This window comes from Mustela lutreola, chromosome 12 (genome assembly GCF_030435805.1).
Source record: "Mustela lutreola isolate mMusLut2 chromosome 12, mMusLut2.pri, whole genome shotgun sequence".
NCBI classification, from domain to species: Eukaryota; Metazoa; Chordata; class Mammalia; order Carnivora; family Mustelidae; genus Mustela; species Mustela lutreola.
Window position 1 is genome coordinate 10436269 of NC_081301.1, and position 16062 is coordinate 10452330.

General features: G+C 57.4%; 1 protein-coding gene across 2 annotated transcripts in view; it reads right to left on the reverse strand.

The window, feature by feature from the left end:
- Window positions 1-222: 222 nt before the first annotated feature.
- The window catches only part of NEK6 (NIMA related kinase 6), an 81454-nt gene continuing 65614 nt past the window's right edge, over window positions 223-16062 (reverse strand). For both annotated transcript variants that reach the window (XM_059143012.1, XM_059143011.1), the window contains exons 8-10: window positions 12748-12842; window positions 4916-5029; window positions 223-1847 (exon numbers count right to left, since the gene is read on the reverse strand). In XM_059143012.1, coding sequence (XP_058998995.1) covers window positions 1737-1847; window positions 4916-5029; window positions 12748-12842 — 320 coding nt within the window. In that variant the 3' untranslated portion in view covers window positions 223-1736. The remainder of the gene's footprint in view (window positions 1848-4915; window positions 5030-12747; window positions 12843-16062) is intronic.

The following is a 16062-nucleotide window of genomic DNA, read 5'->3' on the forward strand; positions in this document are numbered from 1 at the left end:
CTTTGTTAAAACTGCAGGGAGTAGGGTAGGGGGAACAGTGGAATTATTTAGAGCAGTGTCTTGGCTGATGATGATCAAAATTATCTGGGGAGCTTAAAAAAATTCCAAGATTACTCAGAATGTCTGGGGCCTGAGAAATTGTTTTGAAAGGCATCTGGGGAAATTGTGCTGTAACATGAGGCTGTTTTTAAGTTACCCGTGAATCGTACTCACTCGCAGAAGTGACCCCACTTACCCCATTTTATTTCAAACATGGAAAACAAGTACAAAGCAAAGGTTGCATCTGAAGAAAATGTCCCAAACCCGGCAGGGTTACAGTAGAACAGAGTTCACACGTGGGAACAGAGCCGTGGCCCAGCCCAAGTCCTTTACCCCCAGGGAGGCCTGGGCCCCTGGTCAGCAAGTCGGCTGCAGTGAGAGCACCTGACCAGGACGCTGAGTGGGCGGGCACGTCTCTATCTGGAGGCTGAACTGTCACCAGGTTGATGGGTGACAACTTAGACCATATGAGGATTAACTTGAGTAGAAAGCAAAATTCAAACTATTTCCTTCAGAGCTTGAGTTTTCCCTAAGTTCACATTTATAAATTAGTCTTCACAGTTAATCCTATTTGGGAACAAGAAATAAATGAACATAGTTCTGGTTTCCTACGCATCATACAGTTAGTTGTACGTTAATTCTTGACTTACATGGTCCATGGACTTCAGTTTTGCGAAGGGGCAGGTGAGTGGCTACCATTTTTGGGATCATCTACAAAATGCTAGGTAACTTGCCTATTTTATTTCCAATTCTGACAGCAAGGCTGAAGGTAGACACTATTAGTCCCATTTTACAGATGAGGAAACTAAGGCTCAGAGAGGCTAAGAGAGGTGCCCAGGGTCATGGTAGGCAGTTGCAGAACCAGAACTTGTACAGAGAACAGCCTGAGGGCATGGTTTAGATTTCTATTTTTTGTATCCCGAGCTTCCCACAGAGGAGAACAGACCCTTAACACTGTTAAATGAACTGCCGGCCTTCCAGCAGGCGATGGCGGGAGTGCCCGAGGTGCCCGGGGCGGAGCCGGTGATCAGGAGAGGAGAGCTGGGCCAGGCCGCACAGAACACAGTCGTGGCTCTCGAGAGACCAGGTGCCTTCTGAGACTCTGTGCCAGATGCTGGGCTCTCCTCATTGTCATTGATCAAGTTATAAATGTAGATAAAAAATATTTGGAAAATCTCCACTCTACTTCAAAAAATTATTTCCATTTTATCCTTTTACAACAGAGCAAGCACACAGCTTGATTTTTTTTTTTAAAGATTCTAAGAGCTAAACTGAACTTGCTACTAACCATTTTGAAAGGCTCACTACAAATCACACAGTCTCCTGCAATTCTCCCGGTCTTACAAACCTTGACCTTGACGGGTCACTGAAGGAATCATCCTAGACATTCACATTACAATCCAGATGCGAGGGCTGCGCCAGGGGCTCGCCGAACCACCCACCCTTGGTAACAAGCTGGCTGAGATTGTCCACAGTTTAAAGAAAGGACTTTCGAATGTGACCACCAGTGACCCTGTGACCAGTGCCCCTGCCCCAGCTGCTCTGCACTCAGCATCTGCTGTGAAGCCCGGCCCGCTCTGGGGAACCCGGCGAACCCTCTGGTCTTAGTTGATCTAGGCTACGAGGCGGCCACTTCGGAGAGGAGACTCAGGTGAGGCAGAGTGGAGCGGCTCTGAGCCGGCGCGCTGCATCCGCGTTCAGGTGCTGGAGGTCCACACGTGCATCTGCTTGGCCACCTGGTGCACGTAGCCGATGTCGGGTCTCTGGTTGGGGTCCGGGTAGATACACATGCTGACCAGTTCCCGTAACTGCAAGGGAGAGGATAACCTGTTATCCCTCGGGAGGCTCTGCCCTCCTACCGGAGGGGACGCCTGGCACATGGGTGAGCGAAGACGGGGGCCCACCACGGCCACCGAGGGGAGCCAGCGCCAGTGCTAGACCCGTCTGGCCCCAAGGCCACACTTGGAGACCCTGTGAGTGGCTCTGTCCAAACAATTGTGAACTTCCAACTGCCCACACTGCTGTGTGTGTGTGTGTGTGTGTGTCTGCTGTCAGTCATGCCGACACCCAAACCAGAGGACAGAACTCAAGGCAAGGGCTTATTGATCATAATAAATGCATTAACATGCAGCAGGGCTGCAGTCTGCCCACCCCCTGGCCTCTTTATTGTGCTCATGAAAGACGGAGCTTTTAATTATACAGACACTGAAGGCTGCGCCTGCCTCGGGGTGGGGGAGGGGCGCCTTGAGCCTCTGATCGCCCCGGTTCTTCTGATAGCCAGAGTGCCAATTATTTTAATGGTAATTAAAATAATGACCTTAAAAAGCCTACATCTTAACTTGCATCACTGGGCTCACTGCAATTTTTTCATTTAAATACCTGGTGCTAGAGGGGCCCGGCTGGCCCTGCGGGGTTGGGGGGCTGCCGCAGAGAGAGGGCTGGGCTGGTCCTGAATAAGAGGACTCCTGTGGACTTGGTGGCTGTGCTCAGGGAGTCTGCGGAGGCTGGAGGGGTCAGGCGGGAGCCCTGGGGCTACTGGACGCGCTCCCATGTTTCACACCTGAGGTGTTTCAGGCTGCAAACGAGCTTTCCCAGGGTCGGGCACTGTGAGCTTCTCTGCAACCCATGTGCCGCCTTTTTGGGGTTCTGCTGCTTCATGAACACTGGGAAACCCCTGGCCCGAAAGCTGCGGCTGCGCCCGTGGGCGGCCTGAGCACTCCTGGAGTGGGAGGTTGCGTGTGACCAGACAGTCCATTTAGGAATCTTGCGGAATCTCACAATATTCAGGGGAAGGCCGCAGTAGTGGCCCCTGACAAGTTCATGTACCCAAGGAAAACGGAGGAAGGTAAAGTCATTGTGACTCCCAATTACGCAGCGAGGAGACTACGCAGTTGGCAGTGAGAGCCTGTTTGAAAGCCTGAGAAACAACAATAACGTGTCTTATACCCCGAAGAGGTGACGCGTGAACTTCAAAAGTGAGGTGAGCTGAGCAACTCCAGTGCAGAGAAGCCCCTCTCACTTCCTAACACCTGGCCTAGAAATGCTGAACGGAGCTGGTGAAAGCCGGATGCTCTGGGATGTGCGAGGCCACAGAGTTGGAGTGACTGACTTGGGAGAAGGGGGCAGAGGACTTTATGCGGTTTTATTTCATTTCAACTTCTGTCTACAAGGCAGAGATTATGGTTCCCATTTTAGGTGGGAAAGGGCCACAGAGAAGTTCTGATGTGCTCCAAGGTCCAAGTCTAAGCTGCTTCTAAATAACACAGATTTTCAAATTTTAAAAGGTGAGAAAAGAAAAACCAAATGCAACTATGAACTTGGTTAGGAAATCTCTTAACTGGACCTGTCCTGCCAACTCTCAGTCCAGGACTGAAGTACTTCCTTCAGGGAGACGCAGAAGAACTCTGTCAAGCCGCTGAGGCTAGAGCCACAACAGAAAGGGCACCAGACGACTCTCCAGGAGTGCGTCCTCCCGACCCTGACCCTCGTCCTCCGGGAGTCTGAGATGCCAGTGAGCGTGGTGTTAAGTGTGGAGGCTGCCAAGAGGGGTCGCTGATGACCCTTTTGGTTGGCCTGCCTGGACACAGCCTGAGGGCCCGCTGGGACACCTGGTCCCTGCAGCCCAAGCCCCTGGTGCTCCTTCCAGAGCCTTCCGAACCTCCAGGATTGGGACGGCAGCAAGCTGCACGGGTGGCACCTTAGCCCAGCGGGACCACTGGCTCCCGAAGAAGCGTGGCATCAAGAAACAGGACTGCACAGTGGCCGCGTGCAGGATCTCTGGGTTCCAATCCCGCCTTCGCCACTTGTGAGTTACGTGACCTTGGGCAAGTTACGTTAATCTATCCGTGTCTCAGTTTCCTCGGTAAAACAGGAGGTGGGGAAGGACCCCACGGTAAGTCATAAATGTGAGCTGCTGTCCTGCCACAACAGCCTGTGGTCCGCAGGGTGGGCCCAGGGAGGTCCCGGAGTCTGCCCCACACCCACTAGTGCGGCCCTCGACAGAAGGAGCATGGAGAGTTGGCACAGCATTTACCCAGAGCCTGGCCCTTTGTTACAGCTGGTGGCTCCTTTGGGTGGCACTGGGGTCAGTGTGAGCCCGGTGTAACCCCTCTAGGATTATCCCCGTGTTACAGACGAGGAGACCGAGGCTCCGAAGAGTTCAATGACTCGCCCAGGAACAGGGAAGAGGGGCCACACCCTTAGCCACGCTGTGTTGTAAACCTGTTGTTTCATCTGCACATCCTATTTACAGGGGTGAAACAGTAGCCCTGCTTTCCAGAAGATGGCACTGAGGGAGGAGATACGCACACGCAGCTGGGACCTGGCACGGACCCAATGCCAGAACTGTCTGTGTCCAGAGCCCTCACACCCAGAGTAAAACACTGCAAATAAGAGCCCAGGGAGACCAGGCTGTTTGCCGTGGTTTCCTGTCATGGGAACGGAGTGGCAGCCAGCGCGGAGGATGGGGCACCCGGGGTCCTGCCACCTCCCGCCTCCGCGTCTGGTTCCTGTTGTCCCACACGGCACAGAGCCTGCCTCTGGGACTTGCAGCGGCCAGCCTCGTACTCAAGCACCGGCTTGGGAGCCAAATGGGCAGAAGTGTGCCAACGGGGCCTCCCCGGCCAGCTCCTGCTGGTTTCTGGGCCACGTACTGCTGTGGGGGCCCACACTGGTGTCCGTGAAACCTCTTTAGTAAAATTAATCTACTTTTCCCCCATACCCCCCCGCCCCTGTGTCACTTTCCCAGAAATCTTCCCTTTTCACCCAGTTAAGAGAACCCAAGTTCACACCCACAGCCACGGCATTTTGGAAATGGCTCTCCTCTCAAGCCACTGCTAGCTGTAAAGCTTCCCAGGCCTGGCGGCGGCAAACTCACCTTCTCCGAGTAATGTTCTCCAGGGAGAGGCGGGTAGTCACACTGCTCGATCTTCTGGCAGAGGGAGAAGAGGTTCATTTTATCTCCATAGAAGGGGCTCTGGAGAGCTGCCATCTGCGGGGGAAAGGGGGGATAAGAAAAGTGAGTTTGCAGCCTTGAGGTCCAGGGGCAAAAGGGACCCCTCCAGATTGGGGTGCTGTCCTCCTCTGGTCCTGGTGGGGACTGTCCAGAAGGATCTCTTAAAAACCCTGAGGGAGCTGGGATGCAACACAGCAGCAGTTTCAACTGAACTGAACCTTATCATGCAAGCAAATTCAGTGGCACGAGGCTTCAGTGGTAAAACTTTAAAGGCAACAGGGAAGGGGGAGCTGAATATGGAGGACCAGCCGTGTGCTGTCACACGACCCGCCTCACGCCGCAGCTCTCCAGGACCGATTCTGGTCGCGTGCACACGGCAGATGGGGAAACAGGCCCTGCTCACTGGGATTCGTGCCTGCGCCCAGCAGGCTCGCTCCGGTGCATTGTTCCATTCTGAAGACACCCATGGGAGGATGTCTAATAACGCACTGAGGAAATTACCCAAGGACTAGCATTTTGGGGGCGGGGGGAGGTGAGGCCTTTCATTTTTGGTTTTCATTCTGGTGTTTTCACTAGCCTGAGGGCCTGGAGTTCGGGGCAGTGGCTGGTGCTCTCTGCAGAAGCCGGCAGCCCCGGATGCGGGGGTCTGGGACCCCATGCCTCGCAGAAGCTCCGGGGTGGAGGGGCAGCAAGCGCCTGGCTCTGCAGCTGGCCGCAGCCTGACTGAGTCCCAGCTCTCACTCTTGCTGGGTGTCTGGCCTCCTGTTTCTTAGTCCACAAAATGGGAAAGGCTCTACCTGCAGGGCTCCGGGCAGGCTCGGCCGGCATGGGTGTCCCCAGCCTGATGAGGCCGGGGACACCGGCTCCACCCTGGGGCACTGGGAAGCGAGAGGACTGTGACGGTGGCCCAGTGGGGTCTCCCCCAGTCGGGGAGCTACCAGTCTTCCCCTTTCAGGAGGGTGTCCGGATTCCCCACCCTGTCCCTCACGGCACTACTCGGGGTTCGCGGGAGCTCAGGGCAGCTGCGCCAGGCACAGTGCCCCACCCCCCCCCTCCGCTGATGAACCCGTAATGGGATTCAAGTGCTTCTCGTCACTCTGGCTCACTGCTGCCTGCCGCCAGAAGACGCCCAACGCCTCCTGCTAATGAAGTGCCGTCGGGTCTTTGTGCCTGCCTGTCCGCTGGGGAGCCGGGCTGCCAAGGCCACTCTGTGCAGACTCCTCGGCCAGGGGCTCCCCCGCCCCCTGAGGGATCCTCACTTGGCCTCAGGCCCCGAGGGCCGGCCAGCGAGCCCTAGCGCAGGGCGGGGAGAAGGCCGTGGGTGTTGGGTGTGCAGGTGCCCACCGAGCTTTAGTGTCCCAGTCTGACCCCATCCTCTGCTCACCCCCACGGGCAGGTCTGGCCTCCTTCAGGAGGGCCCAGGGGGCTTCCGAGCCCAGGCGATGTTCTTGGGTTTACAAAAGGCCTCTGAGGAGGCAGCCCAGTGCGGCCTGGGGACTTTGTGGTTGCCTCTGACCCAGGCCCAGGGGTCCGCACCTGTGGGGAAGCACCTGTGGGCCCAGGTGCCAGGGCCATGCCGAGTGATTTCGGGGGCGTTCAGGGCCAGCCTCACCTCTCCGCCCATGACCAGGGGCTCTGAGGCCCTGGAGGAGGGCTGTGGAACACCCCCTTGCAGGTAAGCTGCAGCGAGGGACCCCTGGGCCGGGAAGGGCATGTGGCGGCCCTGCCCACTGCGGGCCCCGCCAGCCTGACGGGGAGCCCGGCCTACTGCCGAGTGTGCAGAATGGCACCGGCTCGGGTGATGCGGTTCCAGCAGCTGAAATGAGAGCCTCGGTGCGAAGGGCTAATTGGGCAGTTTCAAAAGGACATCTGTTGCCACGATAGAGAGCAGCTGAGGCTCGAGGGCGGTCACTCGGGGTGAGCTGGGTGCCCTCCGAGTCGGGGCTGCATGATTAAGATGGATTTTCCTGGAAAGTGTTTCTGTTCAGAGTAGAAAGAACATTTAAAAACGCTGGTGCCCTAACACAGGCCCTGGTTTCCCGTGTGTGGGACCCGGGAGGGAGACTGGCTAATCTTCTCAACAAGCCGCTGGGATGTGCACAGACCTTGCTGGTGAGGATCCCCAAAGGGCCCCGGAAATTAGGGGGGACGCAAGCTCCTTCAGAGCGTTCCTCCTCCCTTGCGGGACGCTCCCACACCGTCCTCAACGGGGTCAGAAGAGGGCTCCACCGTGGGAGGCTGAGACAGCGGCTTCTCCATCCACAAAGGCAGCGTCTAGGGACAGCAGCGTCGCGCCCGCTGCCGGCTACGCGCCTTCTACCCGGATCAGGGCGCCGGGCTGTGAAGGAACCTCTGGGACTGCTCGAGGTGCTGGGATTAGAACAATTATCCGAAATGAGGAGATCCTGGCACGGGTGACCAGGAGTCCCCCACCCCCACCCCCTCGCTGCCTGGTGGACGTGGCGGTGGACCCGCCTTTCGGGCCGATCCTGGTGGCCGTGTCAGAACACCAAGAGCTGTGGCTCTCAGCGCTGCTCCTCAGATGCACAACTTGTCCTCTCTGGCGTGATCGGGATGACACATAGCCAGGCACGTGGGAGACTGTGGCCGCTCGCCCCCCGCCAGCGGGGCTCAGACACACTGATGTGTGATCTGAGATGTCAGAGGGAGAAGGGGACTCTGACTTCAGAGATGACAGGCCTTGGACTCCCGCCCTGTCAGGACACCCATCTTGTCACCTAGTATCTCCCAAGCACATCCAGGAACGACAGACGCCGATCACCCCGTGGTCCACAGCCCTGGTCCCTCGCGAGCCAAAGGACACCCAGACTCTTCTCTGGGTCCAGCCAGAATTCCAAACAGGGCTCTGTCCCAGGGGCAGCTGGTCCTCAGTCTGGCTCCCCCGCAGCTTTCTTGCCAGCTCTCAGTCCGCTGAGGCTGCCGTGAGAAGGTCCCCTGCCGAGGGTCCTGGGGCCGGCACTGGCCCAGCTAATTCCGTCAGCTCGGTGCCCGGAGCTGAGCTTGTGTGTATGTGCGCGCTGTGGAGCCCGCCCTGTGAGCCGGCGCCTCCACGGGGCGTGCTGGGGAAGGAAAACAAAGCCCTGGGGTGCCGGAGCTCCGGCATCTCTGCTGGGGGCTCCTGCCACTGAGGGGGGGTGCTGCTGTCACCTGGGGCTCCTCACAGCCTGGCCTTCCTCTCACAGGGGCTCTGGGCCAAGGCCCACAGGCCCCTTCTCCAAGCAGTCATGCCTACCCCCGCTGAGTGGACCCGCTGGGGAGAAGGGGCCTAGAGCCGGCTCGGGAAGGCCCGTGCGTCCAGCCCTGTGTCTGGCCAGGGCCTGGCTCCTGTCCACAGGGTGGGCTCTGACAGGCGGCCTGGGGACCAGTGCTCATCTTGGCCACTTCCTGACTGTGTGACCCTGGGGTGCCTCTCCCTAAGCCCGTTTCCTCCCTTATGGCCTCGTGGGACTCTTGTGATTCACCCCAAAGTCTAGGGCAGTGCCGCTCCCCGCTGCTGAGCCGTCGGCCTGTTCCTTTTTCAGGCTGACCTCTTTGAGATGGGTCCCAGCAGGCCCCCATGCAGGGGGAGGACGAGCCAGCCGAAATGCTCCGTGACAGCTCCTCACCAGCCTGGGGTCAACATCAGAACCTTCAGGGGAGCTCAGGGGGTCCTCAGCAAACACCTGGCTGCCCAGGCGACAGGGGTACAGTGGGCTACACAAAGGCCCGCAGGGACGTCTGCATCTTCATCCCGGACGCTGTGAACCTGTTACCTTTGATGGCAAAAGGGATTCAGCAGATGAGATCCCTTCAAGGACCCCAGGTGGGAAGGATGTGGGTGCTCCAGGCGAGTCTTACATGTCATCACAAGTGTCCTCGTAAGGGGGAGGACGAGAAGGTGAGTTGCCAGACGGGGACAAGGAGGGGGTCACGAGCCAAGGAGTGCAGGTAATCTCTCCATTTTCCATGGAAGAGACAAGGAAGCGGATTCTCCGTAGAATCTGTGGAAGGAACTGGCCCCGCCAGTACCTCGCCTTTTGTCCACTGAAGTGGCTTTTGGACTTCTGGCCCTCAGAACGGCAAATGAGTAATTTTATAAGTTGTATGAAGCCATTAGCTTGGTGGTAATCTGTTACAGCAGCCGGAGAAAACCAAAACAGGAGGCTCCGGAGACGTCCGGCCCAGGCTGGGGTCGGGGAAGGCCAGGGCTGCGCTCCGTCCCTTCAGGTCACCCTGGCTCAGGTGGCCTCCCCCTGGGCCACGCTCACTCTGCAGACGGGGCCCGGAGGGGGTGTGCGGGTGGAGCGTCCCCGCCACGGCTCTGCAGGCTGGTGCTCCTGGAACACGCCACAGGCTGGGGAGCGGGAGCGCCAGCCGTGTCTGCGGGAGGCTTTCTCCCAATTACCGAGCCCGGGCCCAGATGCATCTCCCTCCCTGTCTGCCGGGGAAACATCCGCTCCCCGCAGGGCTCGGGAGTGGGGAGAGGGGTGACAGCCCGCAGCAGAGCCCCTGGGGCCTGACATCCTCCCGGCCCTCGCAAACCCTCTTCCGTGGGAGGCCCCGGGCCCTCGGGTGGAGATCCGGGCCCAGTGCCCCTGAGGACGACCAGGCCGGAAGGATTTGACGGATTTCCCTGACTTCCCACTGCCCAGACGTCCCTCCCCGGTTGCGAGCCGCAGGGTCCCACACGCTGCCAACAAATTAATGAGCTCGGCTGGCCCAGGGCCTGAAGCTGGGGAGCCTGGTCAGACGTTGTTCAGGGGCGGCAGAGGAGACGAGAAGCCGAGGACCGCCTCCCGGGACCCCAGGCTCAGGCGGGGCCTGGGTGGGGAGCGAGCAGCTCTGTGCCAAAGGCTTGGCACGAGCACGGGGAGTCAGCTGCCGTCCCCTGGCCGCCGGGAGAAGGCCACCGCTGCCCGTCACAGCCTCGCCCGAGTGTCTGTTTATGTTCAGAGACCCTCAGGGTTCCCCAAAGCAGGAAGCAGCTTCCGGAAATCCCAAACCCAGAACGGAAAAATGAGAGGAACCAACCCACCCCTGGCCCGGGGACAAGATCCGTGAAGCCTGGAGGACAGAGCCGAGTCCTCCACGGGCACAGAGGCCAAGCTGCACTTCAGGTTCCCGCTGGCCAGAGCAGAAAGGGGAAGGTGGCCGGGTGCGGGGTCCTCGCCGCCGGAGGCAGGGGGCAGGTGCCGGCCATGTGGCTGGTGAGGGGTCAGCGAGGCTGAGTCATGGACCCCCGCCTGCCACTGCTGGGGGCCTCCTCTGAGCCAGCCTCCCTTCGTGTGCACTGCGGCCAGGGAAGCTCCCGGAGCGAGATGCTGACTGGCCCCCCAGGGCCTCTAGGAAGCGAGAAGAGCAGAGCTTTGAACTCAGGTCCCTCCGACCCAAGTGGCCCACGCCAGGGCCCCGCACGCGCTCACCTGAATTACCGCCGCGAGTTAGGGGCCTGCACGCGCACACGCACGTGCACACTGGGATTCACACTCGCATACCCTGGAGCCCTGCCACACTGAGGGCATCTGCTTGGTCCTGGGAGTCCCCGAGCAGCAGGACCTAACCCTGCGGACTGACGCCGTGGACGATGCCCAGGCGGCGGGGGATGGAAGCCGCTCCTCAGACCCCAGGCTGGGCAGAGGGGCAGGGCTGCTGATGCTGGTGCACGGAGCCTGCGGAGGGCTGGGCTGGCCTATGATCTGGGCTTGGCCTTGTCACTGGCCTTCGCAGGCCCGGTGGCCACGATGTTCACCTGGACTTGGAGAGACGGCTGGACAGACCCGGAACTCGTGATTCATCTTGGGTGACAGACCCTAGGACCAGAGGTTCTGTGTGACGCTGAAGGTTTGCTTACCGGGTTTTAATTCCTCCTCAGCAAAAGCAAATCAAACCGGCCCTCTGGGGCTATTAGGGACGTGCAGGCATGTGGGACACCGGCTACACGCCTTTCTTTCCTGCCATCCTTGCTGACGACTGTTGCCAAAGATGCTGATTTCCCTCCTGATTGCTTCCCGCACCCGCGGTCCTTCCCTAGCTCACTGCCTGCCCACAGCCGCTCCAGACCCCCGAGCCCCGCACCAGCCGGACTGTGCACAGAGACCGAGATGGGGGAAGAAAACGCAACTCAGCCCTCCTCCACCCGAGGGCCAGGAACCACCCCGCACGCTCCAACCAGCCGGGCACCACCTCAGCCTGGCTGCTCCTGTTCGGGGGCCATTCAAAGAATTCCTCCCACAGCAGATGCCCTGCCGGGTCCTAGAAAGCAGGTTTGTGCCCCATCTCTGTCAGGGACCAAGTCACTTCAAGATGACAGTGTGGGTCACAATGACACACTGCTGACCTCCAGGGGCAGGGGGTCCCAGGCACAGACGCCCCCTGCTTCCTCTGTAACCACTGGGCCAGTTCTTTAAAATGAAACGTCAGCTCTTACAACAGAGACATCATGAACTTTAAACCTTGGGAAGGGACCTGTTCCGACCTCAGAGTCTCACTCAGTAACGCAGGGACAGGTGGGCCGACTGCCAAAGACTCCAGCCACAGGAGCCACCACACGCCCTACGCAGACCAGCAGTGGACAACGTATTCCTTCAGCTTATACCTGAGCACCACGTGCTCCAGGCCCAGAGTCCACAGTCCCAAGGAAGCAAAAAAGCCAGTCTCTGTGACCCCCAAACACCTCCGGGTGCCCCTTCGGCACTATCTTGAGCGTCACTGGCCTGGCAGTCACAGGCCACGTCAGCTTGATAACAAGCCTCTTTAGCTTATTCACTCCCAGCCAGACCCCACACATGCTCAAATTCGCTCTGGGGAAAGCAGACAAACTATCAAGGTTCCAATTTTGAAAGCCAAGCGTGCTCCTTGGAGGATTTTTCAATGCCTTTCCAGTCTGTTCTTTCATTTATCCGGACCGGGGCGGTGCAGGGTGGGGACTAGGCCCATTTTACAGATGGGGAGGCGGGCTCAGCAAGTAGACAGAATCCCAGAGCTGCCCAGCCCTACATGGTCCAGCCCAGGATGCTGGAGGCTGTGGCCGCCAGCTCGGAGGTACTGCAGGGCTCAGGCCTCCCTCCCTCCCCTGGGGGCTTGCAACACCATCGTGGCTTCGGGATGGCCTGTGCTCCCAGACCTCTGGGGTGGCTGGTCACAACGTGTTCATGTCATCTCCTGTCTGAGCCTGCCAAGACTCAGAAATATTCCCGTGCCTCCATCCAGAATGGCCGCCAGATCTGGAAATGGCCATGCGGTGGCTCCATTTCACGGCTCAGGGGAGGGGACAGTGGTATTTAGTGAGGCCCGTGTTGCTGAGCCTGGGAGAGCGTGGATGCCCTCTGTGAGGAGCGTGTTGGGAGCACAGGCCAGAGCTGACCCCTTCTGTCCCCAGGGCCCTGTGTGAGACCTGATGCATGGGTGAATGACTGACAGTGGATGAGTGCATCCTGGTTACTAGGGGAACTGGGGCAGCCTGTGCCCCCTCTGTCACCCAGGCAGACATGGGACCCTGTTTCTCACTGCAGCTGCCCAAGGATGATACGGGCCCCCGTCTGTCACCAGCCATGCCTCTAACAAACTCCTCCAGCCTGACATTAATCAGGCAGATGTTGGGCCGAGTGGGGTGAAGGCTAGGACCCAGATGGACCCCATGCCAGAGGAGGATGGATGTCACCCAGCCCTGCGGTCCCCCTGGAGCTGGTGGGGTGAGCCCTGCCCGGGCCAGGCCCCTGCCACGCACATCCCACCGAAAGCCCAGAGACACTCACCTCATACAGTAGGCAGCCCAGAGACCAGATGTCAGACTTGAAGTTGTAGCCGTTCTCGTGGATCCTCTCCGGCGACATGTAGTAAGGTGTCCCCACTGAAATACAGGAAGGGAGTGGGTGGGCACTTCTGCTCTGTGCAGGGAAGGATGTGAGGGGCGGGGGAGGCTTGGGCGTTGGGGAGACTGGGCCTCGGGCTCCCTCTCCTCCTGGCCCCGCCTCAGTCAGATGAGCGGGCTGGGCCAGACTGGCTTCCATGCTGGGTAGGGCACGAAAAGCCCCTGGAGACCTGACACTCAGTCTGGGGGCTGGGCAGCTGGGGTTAGGTGTTTCTGCCAAGCGTCCAGGGGACTGGGATGCGGGATCCGGCTCTGGGACACGATTGGTCAACTGTCTTTTCGGGCGGGTGCTTAACTCCTGGAAGAGCCCCGATAAGGCTCTCCACAGTGGGGGGAAAAACCAACCCGTTAACGCCGACCAGAGAGCATCACACGTATTCACATGTTCTTGTTCCTGCAGTGAGGCACACCCACTTTACAGATGGGGAAATGGAGGCTCAGGAAAGCGGCAGGACTGAGGTTCAAACCCAGATTTCTGGGCTCTAGAGAGCGAGCTCTTGGCTGCCACCGATCGGCAGGTCCAGATTGGGGTTGGCCAAGACTTCTTATATCAAACCAAGAACAGAAAAGATAGTGACCATAAACGAAAAGACTGATAAATGGAGACTTCATTAAAATTAGGAACTTCAGTTCCCCTGCAAGACTGTTCAGAGAATTGAGAAGCAAGCCACAGGCTGGGCAAAAACAGGATACATATACCCAACAGTGACCCCGTATGCAGAATATATTTTAAAACTTTTATAAATCACTAAGTAAAAGACAAACCACCACCCTCAAATTTGCAGGAGACTTAACAGGGCACTTCACAAAAGAGGATACCCCAAGTGGCTGGGAAGCACATGAAACGACCTTCTTCTCGTAAGTCATCAGGGCAATGCAAATTAAAAGCCTCATCAGGGGACGCCTGGGTGGCTCAGTTGGTTAAGCAGCTGCCTTCGGCTCAGGTCATGATCCCGGCGTCCTGGGATCGAGTCCCACATCGGGCTCCTTGCTCCGCAGGGAGCCTGCTTCTCCCTCTGACTCTTCCTTCCACTCTGTCTGCCTGTGCTCACTCTCACTCACTCTCTCTGACAAATAAATAAATAAAATCTAAAAAAAAATAAAAATAAAAAAAATAAAAGCCTCATCAGTTACCACCACCCACCTGAATAGTTAAAGTTAAAAAGTCTGCTATAAATCAACTTAGTGATGTGTGGAGAAACTGGACCCCTCGTGTGTTGCTGACAGGGACAAAAAATGGTACCCCTACCTTGGAGAACCATCTATCCCAGCATCTATTACAGCTGAAAATACCACCAACACCATAACCTGGCAAGTCTGCACCCAGGAAAATGGCCAAGAAAAACGCGTGCTTCTGTCCATCAAGAGACATGACCAAGAATGTGCAAAGTGGCTTTACTCTTAATAGCCAGAAACTGGAAACAAACGCCAATCAACAGAAGAATGGATAAATTGATAGCGTGGCCTACTCACACAATGGAATAGTACGCAGCAACAAACAAGAACGAACCTCAGGTACACGTCCCCAAAGGGATCGAAGTCACAGACAGGAGTCTGAGTGAAAGCCAGGCCCAGAAGAGCACACACTACCCGATCGCATTTTTATCAAGAACGGGACATGTATGGATGTCACATCTCAGTTAAAAAGCACGCCTGCGGTGATCTGGAACCATACAGAGAGAAGAGGATTTCCTGAGAGGGGGAGAGCTCGCTGTCCCCAGAGGCATGCACACTGCAGCAGAGGGGCTGCTTTGGCCGGGCTGAGGAGGGGCTCAGAGTCTGGTTTGTAACCAGATCTGTGGTCTGATTGGAGGACGATTGTTCTGGATACTTCGAGATCAGACCTTGAAGGCTGCTACACAGAGCATTTTCACAGGCCTGCGGATCCCACACAAATGTGATGGTGGCGGCTGTTGGTCCAGCTAAAGTCAGGAGCCGGAGTCCAGCTCGGCAGAGGCTGGGCCCGAGACATGGCTTCTGACCTAGGAAGGAGGGAAGCCCTGTACCATGGAACTCACGGGACCCTAGGGGAGAACAAACACCCCAAAGCAGGGGTCCAGGCTTCAGAAATCTGTGGGCCAAAGAAGTCTCGGGACAACTAGGTAAGGGTGTTTTATAAAACACAAAGCCCCAACTACCATTTGATGGTGTCACTATTATTTTAAAAAGAGAAGACAGCGGAACACCAGAATAAGTGGAAAAACTCGTAAGCTCAAACTTAGGGACAGTCCTTGCCACTGAAAAGTTTAGCTTTTTGAAAATTTTATTATCTTCCTGTGTGTCTCATCTCATTAGAGACAGGTGAGGAGTAGTTACGGTGAACTTGTAGAGGAGGGAAGTCCTGCTCTGGGCTTGAGCTCCCTGGGGCAGGACCTTGTTTCCCAAAGGGTCCCAGTGCCCTGCCCAGGATGAGGTCACAGGGGGCACCTTCTAAGCACCTCCTCACTGAGCTATGAATCTGTCTGCATCGTATCACTGCTAATACCATTTTCTTGCAGCCTAAGGCACCATCTACTTAATGTACCACCCCAGAGGGACTCCCTGATTGTTGCTCTATGTGGACACCAACCACCCTTGGGTGGTAATAATCCCCGATAAGGACAGCAGCCATCACTTAAATACATGTTGGAAAGATGTGTCATCCTATCAGTAGGCTAACTGCTGTTCAGCAGAAAGAGCTGTCAGTGAACATATGAATCCTTGGGGGGTTTTGTAAACAAACTGCACCTTCAAGTAGCAGCCCCTTGTATATTCTGGTCACAAGGGAGCGAAATGAATGGGCAAGTACGAAATGAATGACTTGTTACTGGGAAACCACAGCATGGGATCCAAACAGCTCTCAGTCAGCGGCTCTGGACCACAGTGTCTGTGATTTTGGAACCCAGGATGCTGTGAATGGAGGTCAGAGGTCCCATCCCCAGCGAGGGACAGCAGTGTCCCCCACTGGCTACCGTGCATTCCTACCCCCGGCCCAGCCCCTGGGGACCAGGAGCACAGCCTGACCTTGACGCCTCTCACCACCCTCAGACTCGTCCTCTGCTCATCTGAGACCCACGTGGGCTTCTTGAGGAGGAACTCGGGGACAGATGGCCTGCGGAGAGCCCAGGCCCACTTTAGAGAAAATAGCCAGTGTCAGGTCCCTGCTTGAGTCCCACACACAGCTACCCTGGCCCAACCCCTCCTGTTCTTCAGTTCGCCT